General features: G+C 34.7%; 1 protein-coding gene across 1 annotated transcript; it reads right to left on the bottom strand.

Moving 5' to 3' along the window:
• Window positions 1–2,484: 2,484 nt before the first annotated feature.
• LOC132550971 (multiple epidermal growth factor-like domains protein 6) lies at window positions 2,485–20,920 on the bottom strand. The gene is made up of 12 exons (XM_060215071.1): window positions 20,833–20,920; window positions 18,524–20,347; window positions 17,983–18,120; window positions 15,006–15,214; window positions 14,549–14,762; window positions 14,237–14,344; window positions 12,434–12,609; window positions 10,000–10,131; window positions 9,447–9,520; window positions 7,709–8,221; window positions 7,292–7,391; window positions 2,485–2,569 (listed from the first exon to the last, which is right to left on the bottom strand). The coding sequence occupies exons 1-12, from the start codon at window positions 20,918–20,920 to the stop codon at window positions 2,525–2,527; spliced, it is 3,621 nt and encodes a 1,206-aa protein (XP_060071054.1). The 3' UTR covers window positions 2,485–2,524.
• Window positions 20,921–20,925: the final 5 nt, after the last annotated feature.

Here is a 20,925-nt window from a genome sequence, read left to right as displayed (position 1 = left end):
AATGCAGATTTATGTCACTTACTGACAGTGAAATTTTTTCAGCTGAAGCTCTTTTCTAAAGAATTATTTATTCAATCACGTGGATAAGACGCAGTAACATTTTAAATTATCAATTGTTGGGGTTTGAGAGGAACAAAAAAAAAAAACAACAAAAAAACAAACAAAAACTCCCTTTCATTCTTGTATGCACTCATCAATAAAATTATTTCTTGACCATCCAAAATTCATATTCTCTTCTCATATATATCATAAAATCAAAATATATCAGCGCAATGATTGAACAGTATATATATCAATCTTGGAAGAATGGGTCATTTAAACTACATTACTACAACAATGATTAATCCTGAAAATTGTCATAAGTTACAACATTAACAAAATGTTTAAGATTTTAATACTAATTTTCAGCACATTTCTAAAAAATATACTATTAAAACTTATTATCATTTTTTAAATGATAAAAAACTAATTTTATAAATATTGTAATTTTTAAATATATAATCTCTAGCACAACCTAATTCAATCTCTAGAATAGCCCATAGTATGTAATTTCTAATCTATGCAGTATGTATATTAATTTCTTAATGATAAATATATAAATATGTAGATACTTATAAAAGTCTTGCATAGATATATATAAAATGATCACAACAACATCAAGAAATATTATACTATGAACATCGGTATAACTTATCTAAAATGATTTTAACACTGCTGGATTACCTCTCTTAGCAGAAATCATTTATCATTATGTCAGTGGAATTAGACTGTTGATAAAGGAAAAGAAATCACCTGTGATTTAAAATCTACAAGTATGAATAAAAGACACATGTCTAAATGAGTTTGAAAATCTTTTAAACAATCCATGTTGACATATCATGAAAAGATAAGTATTTCTTGGTACTTTCTAATCTCCCTAAGAAAAGTACTAACCCACATGGTTTTAAGTTTAGTTATTGTTTACAAACATATTTTGCATTGTTGTTGTATTTTGCCTTAAAGAATTAAGTGCAAACATATTCTAATTTTGCAAATAAGAATGTTTTCCCTGATGAATTGAGAAGGAAAATTTTCTTACGTCTCTCTTCATATTTCATTGGCATATGAATACATTTACAACCATTTTTTCCTCTTTTTTTATTTGTCAATAAAAATTGTACTTTGTGTTAATTGGTGAGTCACTTATTTTTGTGTAACTACCTAAACACTGGCTTCTCTGATACATGAAATTAATGACAGGTTATCGTATCAAACATTCAATATATGTTTTTAAATTATAATGTTGACCAAAATGTTGCTTTAAAGTGGATGATCTAATAAATTATAAGTGAACACAGAAAAGGAAACACACAGAGAAAAAATGAGTTGATGCAATTATTTACCATTGAACAGGTTGTAAAAATCACTTTTAAGTGAAATCCAACTTTCAGCTTTATCTTTTTTCAACATTAAGTATCAAACAAGTTATGTCAAGTATTGTTCAACTAAGTTAACCTAGAGAGAGACATCGGTCATATGTAGGGAGGAGTGTAGTGTAACCAAAGAAACCCATGTATGGGTGACCTGAATCCCAGTGGCTTTGTGATAGGTATTCACTAAGATATGTGGAGGTAATCCATTTGAATCTTCAACAGCAGATCATATACAGCAGTATAGCAATGTAATGATGGACAAGAACTACATCTTTATTACTTATTTTTGAGCTGACTTTTGAAACCAACATGATTTCACACAAAATATATACATAATGTTTTAACATTCAATTTTTTATAATCATATCAGCTGATTTCAGCCCCATTTGTTGGTATGATAAATCATTTATAGACATACTTTGTCACTACAAAGACGTTCCTGAATGATCAGTTATTGGAATATTTCGTACCTAAATGTCAATGACACCATATAGAATGGCAAAAAAGCAAAAAACAGCTTAGGCAACTGTCTAAACCAATCACATCACCTACAACATAGTATACGTGGGTTTTACATACAAAAAAAAAGAACTTCAAGTTTATTCCTTTTCTTTAGAACAAAAACAACTTAAACAAAGAATGAAAAGAAAATTGCTCAGATGGGCAAAATAATTTGTTTTTGTTCTATAAAAAGAAAATTGGTAAAATGTTTTTTTTCTTTCAATCTAAAACTGCATAATCTGATTATGATACTAAATCATCTAATTGAACTCTTAACCAACTTCATGACAAAAGATTTTCTTTGACATATATAGCAAAACAATTTCTAAATCTGCAATGAAATTGATACAAACCTTATGACGAGATTATCAGGCAAAACTTTCACCCATACCTATACAGCATCCTTAATCTCCTCGTAATTGTCTCTTTGTTTTTTTAATGAAATGAAATATAATTGCGAACGTTTTTTTGCAGATTTAATCTTTCGGAATCCTGCATGAAAATTTTGTTGAAGGGGCAACCTTAGAAGTTTGGTTTACTTCTAAACAAGAGATTCAATTGTCCTGGGATTTCTGTCAAACAGTTCCAAACTCCACCTGTTTCCTCCAACATCAAACCAAAGTGCTAACAGACATCTGCACTTCTCCATTCCCTCCCTGGAAAAGAATGAGCATTTGATGTATAATAAAAGCTTTTTCATGATTTTCTAAAACTGATCAATGAGTAAATAATTTCATTTTTCTTTCGCTTTCCTACTGTGACCACTACTCACTAAAGGATAGCAAAAAAACTTCTGTTTGACTATGCTGTTGGTATCATTATTTATATAAAATACTATTGTGTGTTTGTTTGTTTTCTTTGTTAACTGCCCTAATGAACAGGCAGGATAATGTTTTGATGGGGTTTCCTTGAAGTTGACAGTGACTGCTACCTTGATGAACATTATATGAGAGACCTGTCACATTCCATCTAGAGCAATTAGGGCAGTGTTCTAGCTGGGATGGAACAGCAGACCATACTGATCTGCCCTCATTTTCAAAAACTAAACTGCCGCCTGCTCTCTCTATGCCTTAAAACCTGGAAGCCAAGGTATTCCTTCTGACCATCCTGCCCTGTAGCCAATGTCTACATCTCTTAATTAAGTCAAGCATTGTCCTTATTGTAATATATACAATAGGTTATTGATTGGAAGGGGCAATCATTGCCTCCAGATCCACAGCAAAGGTGAACCCCACAGTTGAGGTGTGTTACACAACACCATTTATTGGAGACAACACAGGTGGTAATTAGCTGATATTTATAGGCAGGAGAGCGATAGAATATTAAGAAAACAATAGTTATGTCTATTACTTAAACAGGCATACCGTGCTAAAGCAATACATGTTCCCTACCAGCCCCTACAAGATCCTGCACTGTAACGATTTATAAAGATGGCACTGTTTGGTGTTAATTTGGAAACAAGATCTCCCAGAAGAATGTTGGTACCAACCATCATTCAAAAGTTGGATCTTTTCCCTTCTGTTCTCTTCTTTCCTCTGTTTTTGCTCTTACTAACATAAAATGTTTTAATTCCTCTCAAGAAAAAGGAAAAAATTATTTTTAGCTCCCCTATCCAAGATGGTTGCCTTCCTTTTTTATTGTTTCTAATCAGTCCCAAAATCAAAATGATCCACTAAGGACCTAGAGAAATCTACATATAAAACTTGAGAAAGATCCATCCGATTCTTATAAACAATAGATTCCTTAGGAATCTTCGCACCCACCATTGTTAGATTTTTATTTGTTCTTTAAACGTTAGATCTTTTCCTTTTTTTCCCTTCTCTCTTTTGATTTTTCTCTTGACAATAAGAAATTTGAACATTTCTGTGCAGTAATAGTGATAATAATCTTAACTGACAAATCCAAGATGGTCGCCTGGAAACCATATTTTTTTCCTAATCAGTCCCAAAATAAAACAGGTGCAACTAGGGACAAAAGGCAAAGAGACCGATCCAGCACTTCTCACAAATAGTGATAACACACTTTCATTCTTGAAACTAAAGATAGCTGTCATTTGGCCTTTTTCATATCGGTCCCAAATTCAAATGAGCACAATGAGGGCCCAAGGAGAGCCTACATATAAATTTGAGAACTATCTATTCAGTAACTCTCAAGAAATAGCGATAACAAACTGTACTTGGTAAAATTCAAGATGGCTGTCTATTGGCCATTTTGTTTTCTGATCAGTCTCAAATCAAACCAGCACAACTAGGGATAAAGGAGAATCTACATATGAAATATGAGAGAGATCAGCCATGTCCTTCTCAAGAAATAGTAATGACAAATTTCATTGTAAAAGGACAAGTTCATCAAGATCCCCTGTCCATGTTCATTTGAAAAATATATACATTTAAAGTGAGCAACATGAAAAACTACAAAAGACATCAGCCAAGCAGCCTCATTAAATATGTGCAGAATTCACCGTTAATCAAACTTAGCTAGTGGATTAAGGTAACAAATGTACCAACCAAATTTCATCAAAATCCTATCAGTCTTTTAAAAGATATGTGGAAAGCAGCATTCGAGAGTGATTAAAATAATCAGACAATCAGGTCACAGCAGCCTCATTAAACATGCACGGAATTTGCTGTTAATTAAACTAGGCCCCTGGAATAAAGGTATCAAGTATATCAACCAAGTTTCATCAAAATCCTATCTGTCCTTCAAAGATATCATGTGAAAAGAAGCATCTGGACAATTGGAAGGATGGACGGACAGAACGCATTTGAATATATCCCTGCCAACTTTGTTGGGCAGGGGATGAAAATACACTGTAATCCGTTAATTGCAAATCTACTTTTTTATTTACTTTTTCATGCGCATAGCTGTCAGAATACAAGTGATAACTACTGTGCAGATGCATTTTAATGATAATACTAGTTTGTCACTGACAGATTTGTTTAATGTTTTTAAATTCATTTACTGGATATATATGTATATATACAAAATACAAGTTCCATTTGATTCTATTTTATGTTTCGCTCTTACAGTGGTGTACATATAAAGTTATGCTGTAGTAACGTAGCTGCGACCTTCACTTTTTCATAACCCAGCTCAGCGCTATTGATGTTATATCAATGCAGAATGCACAATATTTGTAAAACTTTGGGTATTGATTCACTAGGTTATGCGTGTGCTGCAATTCAATGACAATTGTTTCACATTCACATTTCTTGATTCATATTCATACTTATAACTAAGTAATAACTACTAATAACCAAAAAATATTGTTAGTGTATAAAATTACTTATAACCATTTATCTAAATAAAAAATATTGTTAGTGTATAAAATTAAAAAATGTTTTTATTTATTTATTTTTTACTGTCAAACAATGAGACACATATCCAGTAAACAAACAGTGAAAATAGGGTTAATCTTTGATGCACAATGTCTCTGTACATAGAAAAACAGCGAAGTTGAACCATTGGATAAAGAAACACAGAGAAGTTAAACCATTGGATATAGAAAAACAGCGAAGTTGAACCATTGGATAAAGAAACACAGAGAAGTTAAACCATTGGATATAGAAACACAGAGAAGTTGAACCATTGGATATAGAAACACAGAGAAGTTGAACCATTGGATATAGAAACACAGAGAAGTTGAACCATTGAATATAGAAACACAGAGAAGTTGAACCATTGGATATAGAAACACAGAGAAGTTGAACCATTGGATATAGAAACACGGAGAAGTTGAACCATTGGATATAGAAACACGGAGAAGTTGAACCATTGGATATCGAAACACGGAGAAGTTGAACCATTGGATATAGAAACACGGAGAAGTTGAACCATTGGATATAGAAACACAGAGAAGTTGAACCATTGGATATAGAAACACAGAGAAGTTGAACCATTGGATATAGAAACACAGAGAAGTTGAACCATTGGATATAGAAACACAGAGAAGTTGAACCATTGGATATAGAAACACAGAGAAGTTGAACCATTGGATATAGAAACACAGAGAAGTTGAACCATTGGATATAGAAACACAGAGAAGTTGAACCATTGGATATAGAAACACAGAGAAGTTGAACCATTTGATAGAGAAACACAGAGAAGTTGAACCATTGGATATAGAAACACAGAGAAGTTGAACCATTGGATATGGAAACACGGAGAAGTTGAACCATTGGATATGGAAACACGGAGAAGTTGAACCATTGGATATAGAAACACGGAGAAGTTGAACCATTGGATATAGAAACACGGAGAAGTTGAACCATTGGATATAGAAACACAGAGAAGTTGAACCATTTGATATAGAAACACAGAGAAGTTGAACCATTGGATATAGAAACACAGAGAAGTTGAACCATTAGATATAGAAACACAGAGAAGTTGAACCATTGGATATAGAAACACAGAGAAGTTGAACCATTGGATATAGAAACACAGAGAAGTTGAACCATTGGATATAGAAACACAGAGAAGTTGAACCATTTGATATAGAAACACAGAGAAGTTGAACCATTGGATATAGAAACACAGAGAAGTTGAACCATTGGATATAGAAACACAGAGAAGTTGAACCATTGGAAATAAAAACACAGAGAAGTTGAACCATTGGATATAGAAACACAGAGAAGTTGAACCATTGGATATAGAAACACAGAGAAGTTGAACCATTGGATATAGAAACACAGAGAAGTTGAACCATTGGATATAGAAACACAGAGAAGTTGAACCATTGGATATAGAAACACGGAGAAGTTGAACCATTGGATATAGAAACACGGAGAAGTTGAACCATTGGATAAGTCAAGTATTTCATTTGATCCAGTCGACTGACTTATCTGTTTTACTGTATCTTCTTTTCCCTATAGGAAATAAGGCTGCTTTTTGTATAAGCAGGTGAAACAAATGGGCTGACTGAACCTGTGAAAAAAATTCCAGGCACAGATCAGGACAAAGGCCTGCAGAATAAATGGCATGTGTGGTGAGGTGACCGGTCTTATCTGTCCAAATCTTATTGACTGAATATCACATTCTCCATAAACAGGTTTGTGCATGGACATAGTTATGTAAATGTTGATGTTCAGTAAATGTTAAAATGAAACCCATTTGATTTTTGGTACATTCTCTTTAGTTTTTAAAGAAAAATTCAAAACTGTGCACTTTGAGCTTCACATTATCATAGCATATCCAATGTCAGGTACAGGTAGATTTATTTATAGTGGAACAATTTCGTAGAGCACATGTTGACACTGAATTGACCAGTTTGGCCAAAAAGCTTTTGTTTATTTGTATTTCTGATTTGAAGTTAATATTTCTAAACATTGTTTAAGCTTATTTTGTAAAATACAAAACAAGTCTATTTGGAATAAACATACCCATCTTCGTGTCAGAGAAGCAGACAGTTTGCGAACCATTGGAGTAAATGAAGGTCTGTTTTCTGGGGCAGTATTCCAGCACTGCTCGATACACTGGGACCTGTGGAATAACACATGATAACATTACAAAAAGAAAGCCATATAAACACGTAAACACATTTTTATGTAAACAAGAAGTAAATCCTTGTGAGAATAATCAGGGATAGAGTTTATAAGATTCACCTGCATACTTCTACAATCATCAAACATATGAAGTGAAAAAAAATTGTTTTGACTTGTTATCTTCAAATCATGTTGAAGATTATCAATGATCCAAAATTACTCCAATAACACTATTATGTTTGATCTGTCTCTGGAAACACATCTATAGTCTTGTCTGATGAAATACAATGTTGACATATTTATTCAGTAACTCACAGAAATCTGTCGCAGTCGATGGGAATTGTGAGGTAGCCAATGGGTGCCGTTCCGGTCCGTCCAGGTCTTGAGATTCTGTGATCAGCATTACTTGTTCCAGGAATTCTGGAGTCATTCGGACTTGCTCCTAGGGTTCTAGGACCATTAGGACTTGCCCCTAGGGCTCTATGGTCATTAAGATTTGTCTCTGGGGTTATCTGGTCACTAGGACCAGCTGCAAGGGCTCTTTGGCCACTGACACTTGCAACAGGTGCTCTATGATCACTAGGACCAGTTCTTGGGGCCCTATGGTCAGTAGGACCAGTTCCTGGGGCCCTATGGTCACTAGGACCAGTTCCTGGGGCCCTATGGTCACTAGGACCAGTTCCTGGGGCCCTATGGTCACTAGGACCAGTCACTAGGGCTCTGTGGTTACTAGGACCAGCTATGGAACTACCTAACTCTGTGGTATCCTGTAGGTTTGTACTGTTACCAAGAGTTACTATCTCCCATAACAACACACCTATTCCCCACCTGCAAAAGAAAAATATACACATCTGTAATTAAATTCAACCTTATTATGAATATTTCATGTGTATGTTTACAAACCACTTTACACTGGGCCAATTCATTAATGCAGACAAACTGGTTCATCTACCGGCATATCTTAAATGTCACATTTCAGACACACATCAAGTCTCCCTGTCAGGTCTCCTCAAAAGGCAAAACAAGATCAGTAGGTCTAGTTATATTTCAATCTTTAGATTAATACAAAACAAGAGACCCAATGGACCTGCAACGCTCACCTGGTATATATGTTCCAGTCAAATATCATGCCTCTAGGCCATTTAATTCATGAGAAGTCATTTAAAGGTTTTAACAAATCTGACCCCTATGACCTTAAATATATAAGTCAGTCATTTCTTTTCTGCAGCTTTGACATGATTCATCCTAGGAACATACCAGCCAAATATCATGCCTCTAGTCCTTTTAGTTCATAAGAAGAAGTCATTTAAAGGTTTAACAAAAATATATTTTCTTTATATAATGATTTAATAACACAAGAAGTCGAAGGAAGATTTCTATACATGAAGAGGTCATAAAAGTGGTGTAACCCGAAGGGAAATCACCAGTATGAAGCATTAATTATATGTAAGTTGGATCTTATCACTTTTTACTCTCCTTTCCTTTTATTTGCTCGAACCAATTGTTGCATTGATGGATGAATTTATCAAATGACAACATCAAAGTGCCGTAACTGACAAATGAACATGGATAACGAAAGCTGTCAGATGTGTTCAATAAACAGACAAAGCAAATCTACGGACCACAGAGAACCTAAAGAGAATGACCATCCAATATTTCTGAAGTAATTGTAATAAGTATCTTCAACTTGTCAAATTCACTGATAACCAGCTACAACTTGTGAACCTCAAAAGTCATTTTGATTTTCTTATCTGTTTCAAAAGTAGACAATGCACATCTAGTAACCAAGTTGAACATATAGATGAAATTTGAGGATGCTGATCCAGTATTTCTAAATAAAGAAATAATTGCCTACAGATAGATGGACCACTGACAAAGGAAATTTGATCAGCCCACCATCTGATGATAGTGCGCTTAAAATCTTACTGAACAAAATCAATCTATTTAAGGTTTATCATTATATATATTTGTACAGAAGTCTAGCAAAGTAGATATTAAAATCTGCCACACCAAATTTATTTTTTGATAAAATAATACATTGGTTAATACTTACATGTCAGTGTAATTTGAGTAAATGTCCTCAGCTCGAGCCTCAGGTGGCATCCATGCTGCATATCTCTGAGGCAACTGAAAAACAGAAGAGAGAAATTACTATAAGCAAAATGATTCTGAAGTCATATTACAAATCAAATATATAAACAAGGAATGACACTTAAGGGCTGGTAAATATACAGCTATCCTTCCATTAAATGACATCAAAACAATCCTTAGTAACATCTAAACCATCAATACATTTTAATACAAAGTCCAGCCCAAGGGAACTCTGGTAACTCAATCCTACTTTTTTACCCTCTCAGTTTTCAGGAAAAGGTTGTGATTTTGAACTTTAAAAATTACGACCAATTTGGAGACTTGTCATATAATCTAAAGATAACATGTGTATATTGGAAAAAAGTAAGGAGATGGGGGGAGGAAATAACGTGTATTTTGCAAATTATCGGTGGAATTTCATAACATTTTTAATGTTTGACAAATATTACAGTAAATGCAATGCGACAATGAAAATATAAATATGATCAATTTAGAATTTGGTAAATGATATTTACCTTCCGAGCACGGACTCTTCCATTCTCTCTATCTGCATCTCTATACTTAATGGCAAAGTGGAAGTTGGCAAGCTTAGCTGTGTAGTCATTGTCAAGGTAGACATTCTGGGCACCGACCAGCCGATGTATTATCTGGAAACATGTAACAACATTGAACCATGGAATCATTCCTTGCTTTATCCCTACTTTTACAAGAAAATTTTCATTTGAAGTCAAAATTAAATGTCTTCTCAAGGAAATGCATGTAATAATTCATTAATGCCTCATTAAATAATAGCCCACCTATCAGTATTTTGAGGACAGTTTTCAATAACAGTGTATGTATAGTGACATCATTCAAATGATGTCAAACAACTGTAGTTCCACCATGAAAGCATATATTTCTATTAGAATTCTGAGTTTTCCCATATTTTTAAAGAATATGAGTAATAGAATTTGACACCAGTGTCCATGTTTAACACCTGTATCCATGTCATTTTTAATTCATCAACTTGTCAATAAATTTGATACAAATTTTACTTAAAGGCTCTTTGTCATATGTAATTACAATGTAGCTTTGTTTTGTAACATTATCTTCAAGTTGGTAATTTCAATATTAAAGCAGTTCTGACAACAGAACCAGTATTTAAGTATGATTTAAATATGATGTTTCAATGACCACTCTGTCAAGTGAAGCATATTAGCACGGACATATGGAGTGTACAAGATAGAACACAACCTTTTAATTGGTAATGTAATCCTATCTACACTGAGGAAGAAAATACATTGTTTTGTAAATTCAGTATGTAAAGGCCACTCATTTTTATATATCATCAATTTAGTGTCAACAGAGCACATCTTGTACACATTCTCAGCACTATCAGTGATATTAACAGGCTCACATCTTGTACACATTCTCAGCACCATCAGTGATATTAACAGGCTCACATCTTGTACACATTCTCAGCACTATTATTGATATTAACAGGCTCACATCTTGTACACATTCTCAGCACTATCAGTGATATGAACAGGCTCACATCTTGTACACATTCTCAGCACTATTAGTGATATTAACAGGCTCACATCTTGTACACATTCTCAGCACTATCAGTGATATTAACAGACTCACATCTTGTACACATTCTCAGCACCATCAGTGATATTAACAGGCTCACATCTTGTACACATTCTCAGCACTATCAGTGATATTAACAGGCTCACATCTTGTACACATTCTCAGCACCATCAGTGATATTAACAGGCTCACATCTTGTACACATTCTCAGCACTATCAGTGATATTAACAGACTCACATCATGTACACATTCTCAGCATCATCAGTGATATAAACAGGCTCTCATCTTGTACACATTCTCAGCACTATCAGTGATATTAACAGACTCACATCTTGTACACATTCTCAGCACCATCAGTGATATTAACAGGCTCACATCTTGTACACATTCTCAGCACTATCAGTGATATTAACAGGCTCACATCTTGTACACATTCTCAGCACCATCAGTGATATTAACAGGCTCACATCTTGTACACATTCTCAGCACTATTAGTGATATTAACAGGCTCACATCTTGTACACATTCTCAGCACTATTAGTGATATTAACAGGCTCACATCTTGTACACATTCTCAGCACTATCAGTGATATTAACAGGCTCACATCTTGTACACATTCTCAGCACTATTAGTGATATTAACAGGCTCACATCTTGTACACATTCTCAGCACTATCAGTGATATTAACAGGCTCACATCTTGTACACATTCTCAGCACTATCAGTGATATTAACAGACTCACATCTTTTACACATTCTCAGCACTATTAGTGATATTAACAGGCTCACATCTTGTACACATTCTCAGCACTATCAGTGATATTAACAGGCTCACATCTTGTACACATTCTCAGCACTATTAGTGATATTAACAGGCTCACATCTTGTACACATTCTCAGCACTATCAGTGATATTAACAGACTCACATCTTGTACACATTCTCAGCACCATCAGTGATATTAACAGGCTCACATCTTGTACACATTCTCAGCACTATCAGTGATATTAACAGGCTCACATCTTGTACACATTCTCAGCACCATCAGTGATATTAACAGGCTCACATCTTGTACACATTCTCAGCACTATCAGTGATATTAACAGACTCACATCATGTACACATTCTCAGCATCATCAGTGATATAAACAGGCTCTCATCTTGTACACATTCTCAGCACTATCAGTGATATTAACAGACTCACATCTTGTACACATTCTCAGCACCATCAGTGATATTAACAGGCTCACATCTTGTACACATTCTCAGCACTATCAGTGATATTAACAGACTCACATCATGTTCACATTCTCAGCACTATCAGTGAGATTAACAGGTTACAACAAATACTAGGCTTTAGCTTGATATGATAACTACCTTATTGTTATGTAGAAATATAAGAGCTTGTAAAATATCCACCACAAATTTAATCAATTCCACGTAGCAAAGTCGTACTGTATTGGTGGCTGGGTCACTGGATGATCGCTTCAGGTTGGTCAAATACTTTTTAAGATCTCCACAAACACAGGCCTCAAACACACTATGTATAAATCCTGTAATGTCAAAATTCTTTGTTAAGACTGCATGTTAACACTGTTTTGATTACACTAAATTTTGGTGTATTACAATTTACTGTTATTGCTAAAAGTATTTTATTGTTTACATATATGTACCTGAGGCGGCATATCAACTTACAGAGTGCTCAAGGAGAATTCCAGATCATTTTTTTTTTATTTCATCACTATTTTTGTTCTTATTTTTTAACAGTGCTTAGATCTATGTTTGAATGAAGTAAAGAAATTAAATAACTATTTTATACCTTTTTTGTTGGTAATAAATTAACAACAGGCAATAAGCCTAAAGGGTCATCTGACTATAAAGATTTAAATATGAAAGAGGCCAAAAAGGCCTAAAATAAATTGCTCAACTACACTACAGCTCACATAGAAGACATTGGTTGGTTCATAAAGGTATTTTTTTACAAATTTGAAATCATATTCTTTATACATGCACTACACAAATGCCATAACTCTGAACATGTTGCATGTTGAAAAAGCATGCTACAGGCCCAATATCAAGACCCTTGGCCTTTTGGTTATTGAGAAGAAGTTGCTTACGTATTTCAATACGTTTGACCCTTGTAACCTTGACAGTAGGTCAAGGTGGACAAATTTGGTAGCCCTTCATCTCAGCATGCTAAAGGCCTAATATTAGTACCATGGACCTTTTGCTTATTGAGAAGATGTTGTTTAAAGACTTTGACATATTTGACACAACTGACCTAGAAAATAGGTCTAAGTCAATGATATGAACAAACAGTAGTCCTTTATCCATGCATTCTACAGGTCCAATATCAGCACCCTGGGCTTTTTGCTTATTGTGAAGTTGTTTAAACATTTAACATATTCGACCCCTGTGACCTTGAAAGTGGGTCAATGTCATTCCTATTACCAAACTTGGTAGTCCTAACTCCAAGTATGCTACACGCCTAATATCAGCACCCTGGGCCTTTCACTTATTGAGAAGAAGTAGTTTAAAGATTTTAACATATTTGACCCATGTGACCTTGAAAGTAAGTCAAGTTCATTCATATTAACAAACTTGGTATCCCTTTAACCCATCATGCTACAGGCCCAATATCAGTGACCTGAGCCTTCTGGTTATTGAGAAGAAGTCATTTGAATGGAAAGTTTACTCAAGGCAGATAGCCGACGACAACAGATAAAACACAATGGCTCATCCTGAACTTTTGGGTCAGATGACCTCACAACCTATTACAATATGCAAATTTTATTTAAAATCTGTTTAATCCATAATAAGAATAAAGTGAGGAGGGGCTTACACATACCCAACATCCCTAAGTTTTTTCTTTTGATCTAAATCTAAGATAAAGTGTGACCTTTGAACTTTGAACTTATCCAAAATCACATGAGGTGTTGAGTTTGGTAATGCTATGGTATGAATATGAACTAAATCTGTCCTGTGGTTCATGAGATATTATATACAAAATTATATCATTGATCCACACACACATTATGACATTCCCCCTCCCTTACATAGGTAGGGGTATAATTACCATTTGATTGACAATAATGACTCTTGCGTTGATTTCACTGTAGAGTTTGAAAGTACAAGTTTAACTTAAGGGCTATACAATTAAGCAAAGTCCAATGTACTTACTTTCATTTTCACAAAGACCAATGTAGGAGAGGATGTTTCTATGGAGATCAAGGGTTCGCACCACCTCAACGTCATGGAGAAAATCAGATTGAAGTCTCCTCTGGGTTGCTGTCAACAAAAAAGTTGTAACAATATTGGAAAAATTGTATCACCTTTACAAAGAAGTTTGATCTTATGGTGGCTGGGACTGACCTTTACAAAGAATTTTAACCATTACAGTCAATGGTGGACTATGGCTGATGTTTGACCATTCCAGCCAAGAATGAACCATCAGCTAATTTGAACATCCAATTTTAATTTTAATGGACAAACCTTTACAAAGAAGCTTGACCATTACAGTGGACCTAGACTGTGTGTGTTGCAAGTTCCCAATTTTCACTATATAGAACAGTCCTTTCATCTCCGTTGTCTCTAGCTGAAGGTCAGCTGGGTCAATGGTCAGAGCGCCTACTCTAGCTGAAGGCAGATAAGATATCATGGAAATGGGCTGGTCACTTCCTTCCACAGATGTCTTCCTTACAGGTGCCTGTACATACAAAGCAGAATCATAAGTAATAGCTTTTCATAATTGTATCACCACATTCAGCTTTAAGAATTAACTATCTTTAGGAGAAAAATGATATCATTTGCCAACTACAAATGCAAACATTTGACACAATTCTATTTTCTTAATAGAATAATACTTGCCAGAAAAATAAGAAGGTCCAGCATGTGTGTGCCACAGTAAGCTTTAAAAGTCTTGACCTTTACAGGATTCATCAATGCTTACCTGATAGTTCTGATGGTCACCTGGAAGACTACTCTCACTCTTCTTCTTTAAAGCACAAGCTCCGGGGCACCTACCACGTCTATGACATACCGCACCCACCACAATGACTACAATGGTCAGAAACACCCCAACAGTGGCACTAGTCGAGATGGCGATGGTGCTTCGCTCACTGTCTGCTTCTTGTGTGTAATGTACAATCCTTAGTGACTCTGGAATATAAAAATCACATCTATGCTGTAGCACATAATATAGGCTTAAGTGTAACACAAATGGGCACAGTTTTCTCACAAGAAACAATCTATTACTTTCGAAGATGATCTACCCTCAATTTTTTTCATATGATGTTGATAGTTGATAAAAAAACAACTAATGAGGGCTTTTTACCCAAAAACCATTCATTGTGGAGAGTTTGTGCAATTATATTATTTATAGAGAATTTCCTTATCTAAATTTTTGTCATGACATGTTATCAGAAAATATGTCGAATAAAAAAGCTCGCTGTTGGGTCAAAGGTCACAAATTTTTCAAAATTCTTCGATAAATCAATGCAGAATGGTTATCTAATGAAGTTGATATCTTAACTTTTTCCGTAATGTTTTTCGTTACTGTTTTACACAATTTTGAAAATTTCCTTTGATCTTTTGAAATGCTGACAAAAAGTTTGAACTTGAATTATTCCAAAATCTTTAATAAATAACTTATTTTAATTGGTCGGAAAAAGTTTTCCGATATCCATTTTAGTAATTGGTGAGATTGTGAACCAGGTTGAAAAAACAAAATGGCCACCATGACCTAATTTCCAATTTTAGCTTAGTGTCAGTATCTCATGAACGGCTCCATGTACTGAATTAAACTTTGGATATGTGATGTAGAATTAGATATGAATAATATTTCTCATGAAACGTTTTTCTATAAAACGACAACTTCCGGTTCCCGGTAGGATCAAATTTCAAAAGTGCGATTTTGAGATACAAACTTCAAAAATCTTCTTCTCAAAAACCAAAAGGCCTAAGGTCATAATACTTGGTCCAAGTCATACTCAAGTGTAGGAAAATTAGGTTTGTTAATATGAACGACCTTGACCCATGTTCAAGGTCACTGGGGTTAATTATGTTAAATTTATTAAAATAATTTTTTCCAATAACCAAAACGTGTAGGGCTCTCATATTTGCTATGTAGCATGCTCGGATAAAGTACTACCAAATTGGACAAAAAATACACCGTCATATGTCAACTTCTGGTTTTCGGTAGGCGTCAAAGTTTAAGGGTTCAATTTTGTGACATAAAATTAACAAATCTTCTGCTCAAAAACTAAAAGGCCTAAGGTCATGATATTTGGTCAATATCATATTCAAGTAGTGGAAAATAAAGTTTGTTAATATGAACAACCTTGATTCATGTTCAAGGTCATAGGGGTCAAATATATTTGAACCTTAAAATTGTTTAATTTATTTTGATGTACAGTAGTTATATCTCCTTAAGATTTCAAGATACAAAGTTCATCTTTGGATATGTTGTAGAGATTACCAAACAAAGAAACTTTCTCATATATTGTTATCAGGAAAAATGTCAACTTTCGGTTTCTGAAAGGGGTCAAAGTTCAAATATACAAAATAGGGTACCAGTATTCAACAATCTTCTTCTCAAGTTCCACAAGGTCCAGAGAACTAATATTTGGTATATATTGATCATCAGATATTACATTATAAGGCTTGCAAATATGAATAACCTTGACTGACATTCAATGTCACAGGAGTCAAATATGTTTGAACCTTTAAAAAGTGTATTTCTTCGTTGTTATGCAGTTATATATAAGATTTCAAGATACAAAGTTCATCTTTGGATATGTTGTAGAGATTAACAAACAAAGAAACTTTCTCATATATTGTTATCAGGAAAAATGTCAACTTCCGGTTTCTGTAGGGGGTCAAAGTTGAAATCCTTGTTGAAATGTACAATATAGGGTACCAGTGTTAAACAATTTTCTTCTCAAGTTCCACAAGGTGTAGAGCACTAGTATTTAGTATATATTGATCTACAGGTGTTGTTTCATAAGGCTTGCAATTATGAATAACCTTGACTAACATTCAAGGTCACAGGTGTCAAATGTATATGAAATCTTCAAACATCTTTGATCAAACAAAAAGCAAGGGGGAACTGATATTAGGCTTGTAGCATGCTGGGATAAAGGACTACCATTTTTGTTTTGACTAAGAGTTGTTATTTTCTAAGTTGGTCCGAAATCCAAGATGGCTGCCATGACCGCAATTTTGAAAATGGATGTTTTTTAACTGCTCAGGTCAGCTTGTGGAATTCTGTTTAGGTTTGCATTAAATGAAGCTGAGATTAACTCTGAGTCTGTCCGATATCCAAGATTGTCGCCAAAAAAGTGAAAAACTAACAGAATTGTTAGCAACAATTTCTAGTTTACCTTTTGCTTTATTTGTGCTGGAATTGGAAAATTGGCAAATTCCAATGCAGTCACTATAAACATCATTCTAGTTTATCAAAACTATGACAGTTATATCATCACTGAAAATTTATATCAATAATCATCACTGTGATTATATTATGATTTCTGATATCATCACTGCAGTAATGATATCAGTTTTTCTCAAATTCATAAATTCCTACTATTTCACTCGCAAAACGTAATGAAATTATTCATTTAAAGAGCCAGAGCATATGACTGGTACAGAATTATCATTAGGTATTATTTCATTGTCCTGCATTGCGATTAGTCCATGCTAAGCCAGCTGACCTATTTCTTAATCATAACTCAGGTGATAGTACATTGGATCTCTGACATCGAAAGAGTTTCTATATTCTTTATAGATATGGTATATTTATTTGATACAATAGGAATATTTACTTTTTCAAAAAATTGGAAAAAAAAGTGTCATTCAAATTAAACTACATGGTATACCTGAATACAGAATTAATATACCAGTATGTAAGATGATCTGAGAATACTTACTGCGCTGACAGTTGTAGTTTGTCCAGCCATCAATACATCCCAGTAGACATGTACCATTAATGACATCACATTGAGTGTTATCCTTACAGTTACTACATGAAAGTTTACAGTCAGGGCCAAAGCTTCCAGGCTGGCACTCTGTAACATAAGTATTTTATTATTTATCAAAAACATCCATTAAAACTACCAGCATTATCTGTAAATGAATGTCTGTCTAAAAACTAAACAAAGTATGAATTGTTTTCTAGACCATAATCTAGCTACTAAATTAGAAAAAAAAGTTTTACTTGCAATAATTTGATAGGATTGGAATTTAAATATTTTTTTAAAATACTTTGATTTGCGAATACCAGTATTTTGTTGCTGTACGTCTGTGGGCGCGGTATTTTCATGTTTGTTCATATAAGTATCTCCATGTATTATTAAACCAAAAGAAATTATTGCATCAAATTGCATTTAAGGTCATTTACAAAAGCATGCAATATAATAACCAATCATATTTTGGAAACCCCAGCGATTAATAAGGCCTTCAGATACTTACTGTTAGAACAGTCACGTCCAGTAACACCTGCCTCACAGCCATAGGTACACACACCTGTTCCCTGTTCACATGTGTCATTGAAACAATATTGACATAGCTGTTCACATCTGTTACCATAAAAACCGTTTATGCAGCCAAGACAGAAACCCAAATTTCGCTTGCAGTTCTTCAGACAATTGTGACTACACTCCACATCACACCGGTTCCCATAGTAACCAGACATACAGCCACGACTGCAGTACCCTGACACAAAATCACATGTATTGTCAATGCAGTGAGAGCTGCAAACTTTCTCACAGGTACTGCCATAGTAACCATTTTCACAACCAGAAACACAAGTCCCATGCTCGTCACAGGATTGGTATAAGCAGGATTTGCTGCATGCATTGTTGCAGTATTCACCGTAATATCCCTGGCGACAGGGAACAGAACATTTTCCATCTCCTTGGTGGCAAACCTCACAATTCTCTGAGCAACGTTTATTACAATTCGGACCATAATAGTTACGTTTACATCCATAAGAACAATTTCCTGTGTGATCACAGAGGTCTGCAAAACAATTATCATGACAGGTAATGTTACAGAATGCTCCACGATAACTAGGAGGACAGCCATCTGAACATTCTCCAGTGTCCTTGTCACAGTAAAGAAAGCTATTAAAGGAATTTCTTTGGCAAAATTCACTACATTTCAATTCACACCTTGGTCCATACCAGCCTGATTCACAGGCACCACAGGTATTGTTTTTAAAGTCAAGACAACTGCGACAATGTATTGGACAAGTGGACATACACCAGGTTCCATACCATCCTGGCTCGCAGCCTTGCAGACAATACCCGTTTGTTTCATTACAAGGAATATTTGCACAGTGACCACATATATTATCACACTGATGGCCATAATAACCTGTCTTACAACCACCAATGCAGATTCCATTTGTATTATTGCATCCATTTGTACAGTTGGGTGGACAATAAAGACATTTTGAATCTTTAGAACTCCGATAAAATCCATTTTCACAAATCTCACAATAAATATGGTTCCGATTAATTTCTTCACATTGTCTACAATTTGCAATATGACACTCCTTGTTGCATCGATCTCCATACCATCCTATCTTACACCCAGCAAGACATTTTCCATTTTGTCCATCACACGTTGTTTTGTCCAAGCATGTATCGCTGCATTTCTCACAAATTCCATGGGATGTGAAAAATCCATCCACACATGTGCGACATTCCTTGACTTTTTGTGTTCCATGGAACACTTCTATACACTGTGTACAATTATCGACAGGACAATATTTGTCACAAAGGTGACCAAACCACCTTTGCTCACAGCCTTGGTTACAAACCCCATTGGATGAGTTGCAAGCTAGTTGTCCACCAACACAATGGTCACTACAATTGGTACAGTTATTGACATATGGATTCCAGTACTTGCCCTGTATACATTCAGAACAATATGAATCATATTGGGTGTATGCACATGATAAGCAGTCAACAAATGAACATTTCTGGTGTTCACATCTTTCACCGTGGTGGTTTTCTTTGCATCCAAATATGCATCGTCCAAATCTGTCACATTTTTTGTTTATACATGAATCACTGCATTGTTGTAAACAGTCAATACCATAATGTCCATCCTTACATCTTGTACAAATTTCTTTTGAGTTATTGTACATGCATGCCTTACAATAAAAAATTGAGCAGACCTGACCACAAGCATCTCCCAGAAAACCATCATTACAACCATACAAGCAGTGGGAGGTGTCCTCTCTGCAAAATTCCTGTCCGTAACGACAGTTCTCGCTGCACACAGATTCTGAAGACAGATAATGCAAAATATATAAAAAAAAAAAATTCAAGTACATATTGTAATTTAATTCAAACAATGTTCACCAGTTCAAATTATGCAGAAAATCTTATTATATGCTTTGTTCCATCTTATCAAACATATTGGAAACATCCTTGGATTTGAGAAAATGTACTGTTAATGAACTTTTGTTTTGAAATTACATTAGCACCAGGGGCAGCGACATGCCTTTGCCAAAGCTGTTTGGAGTAAAAGCAGCTAGATTATAAGAACAGAAGCGGACCTTTACAGAGAATATATCAAGAAAAGAAGGTTAACGATGAGAAAATTAACTTTAGTCGACAAAATAACGTCCGGTAATAAATCGTTTGAGGTCGGTCCCTATTAAATGACAGGACCGGTTGATGTTACACCCACTGGCCAGACGATTCGCCCCAAATCCGAAGGGGTATTCTACAATAAACAGTCACTCGTGGCAAATAGGTCGTACTTACCAACTCCAGTTAAGTTCACAAATAATACCAGAAGAACAAACAAAAACAGATTTTGTGACGCATACGTGTGTCCTTGTATTGCTTTCATTGTTT

The sequence above is a fragment of the Ylistrum balloti genome, unplaced genomic scaffold, assembly GCF_031769215.1.
Source record: "Ylistrum balloti isolate Yb309-2 unplaced genomic scaffold, AGI_CSIRO_Ybal_v1 Utg370160, whole genome shotgun sequence".
Taxonomy (NCBI): Eukaryota; Metazoa; Mollusca; class Bivalvia; order Pectinida; family Pectinidae; genus Ylistrum; species Ylistrum balloti.
This window is presented reverse-complemented; position numbering and strand designations above follow the sequence as displayed.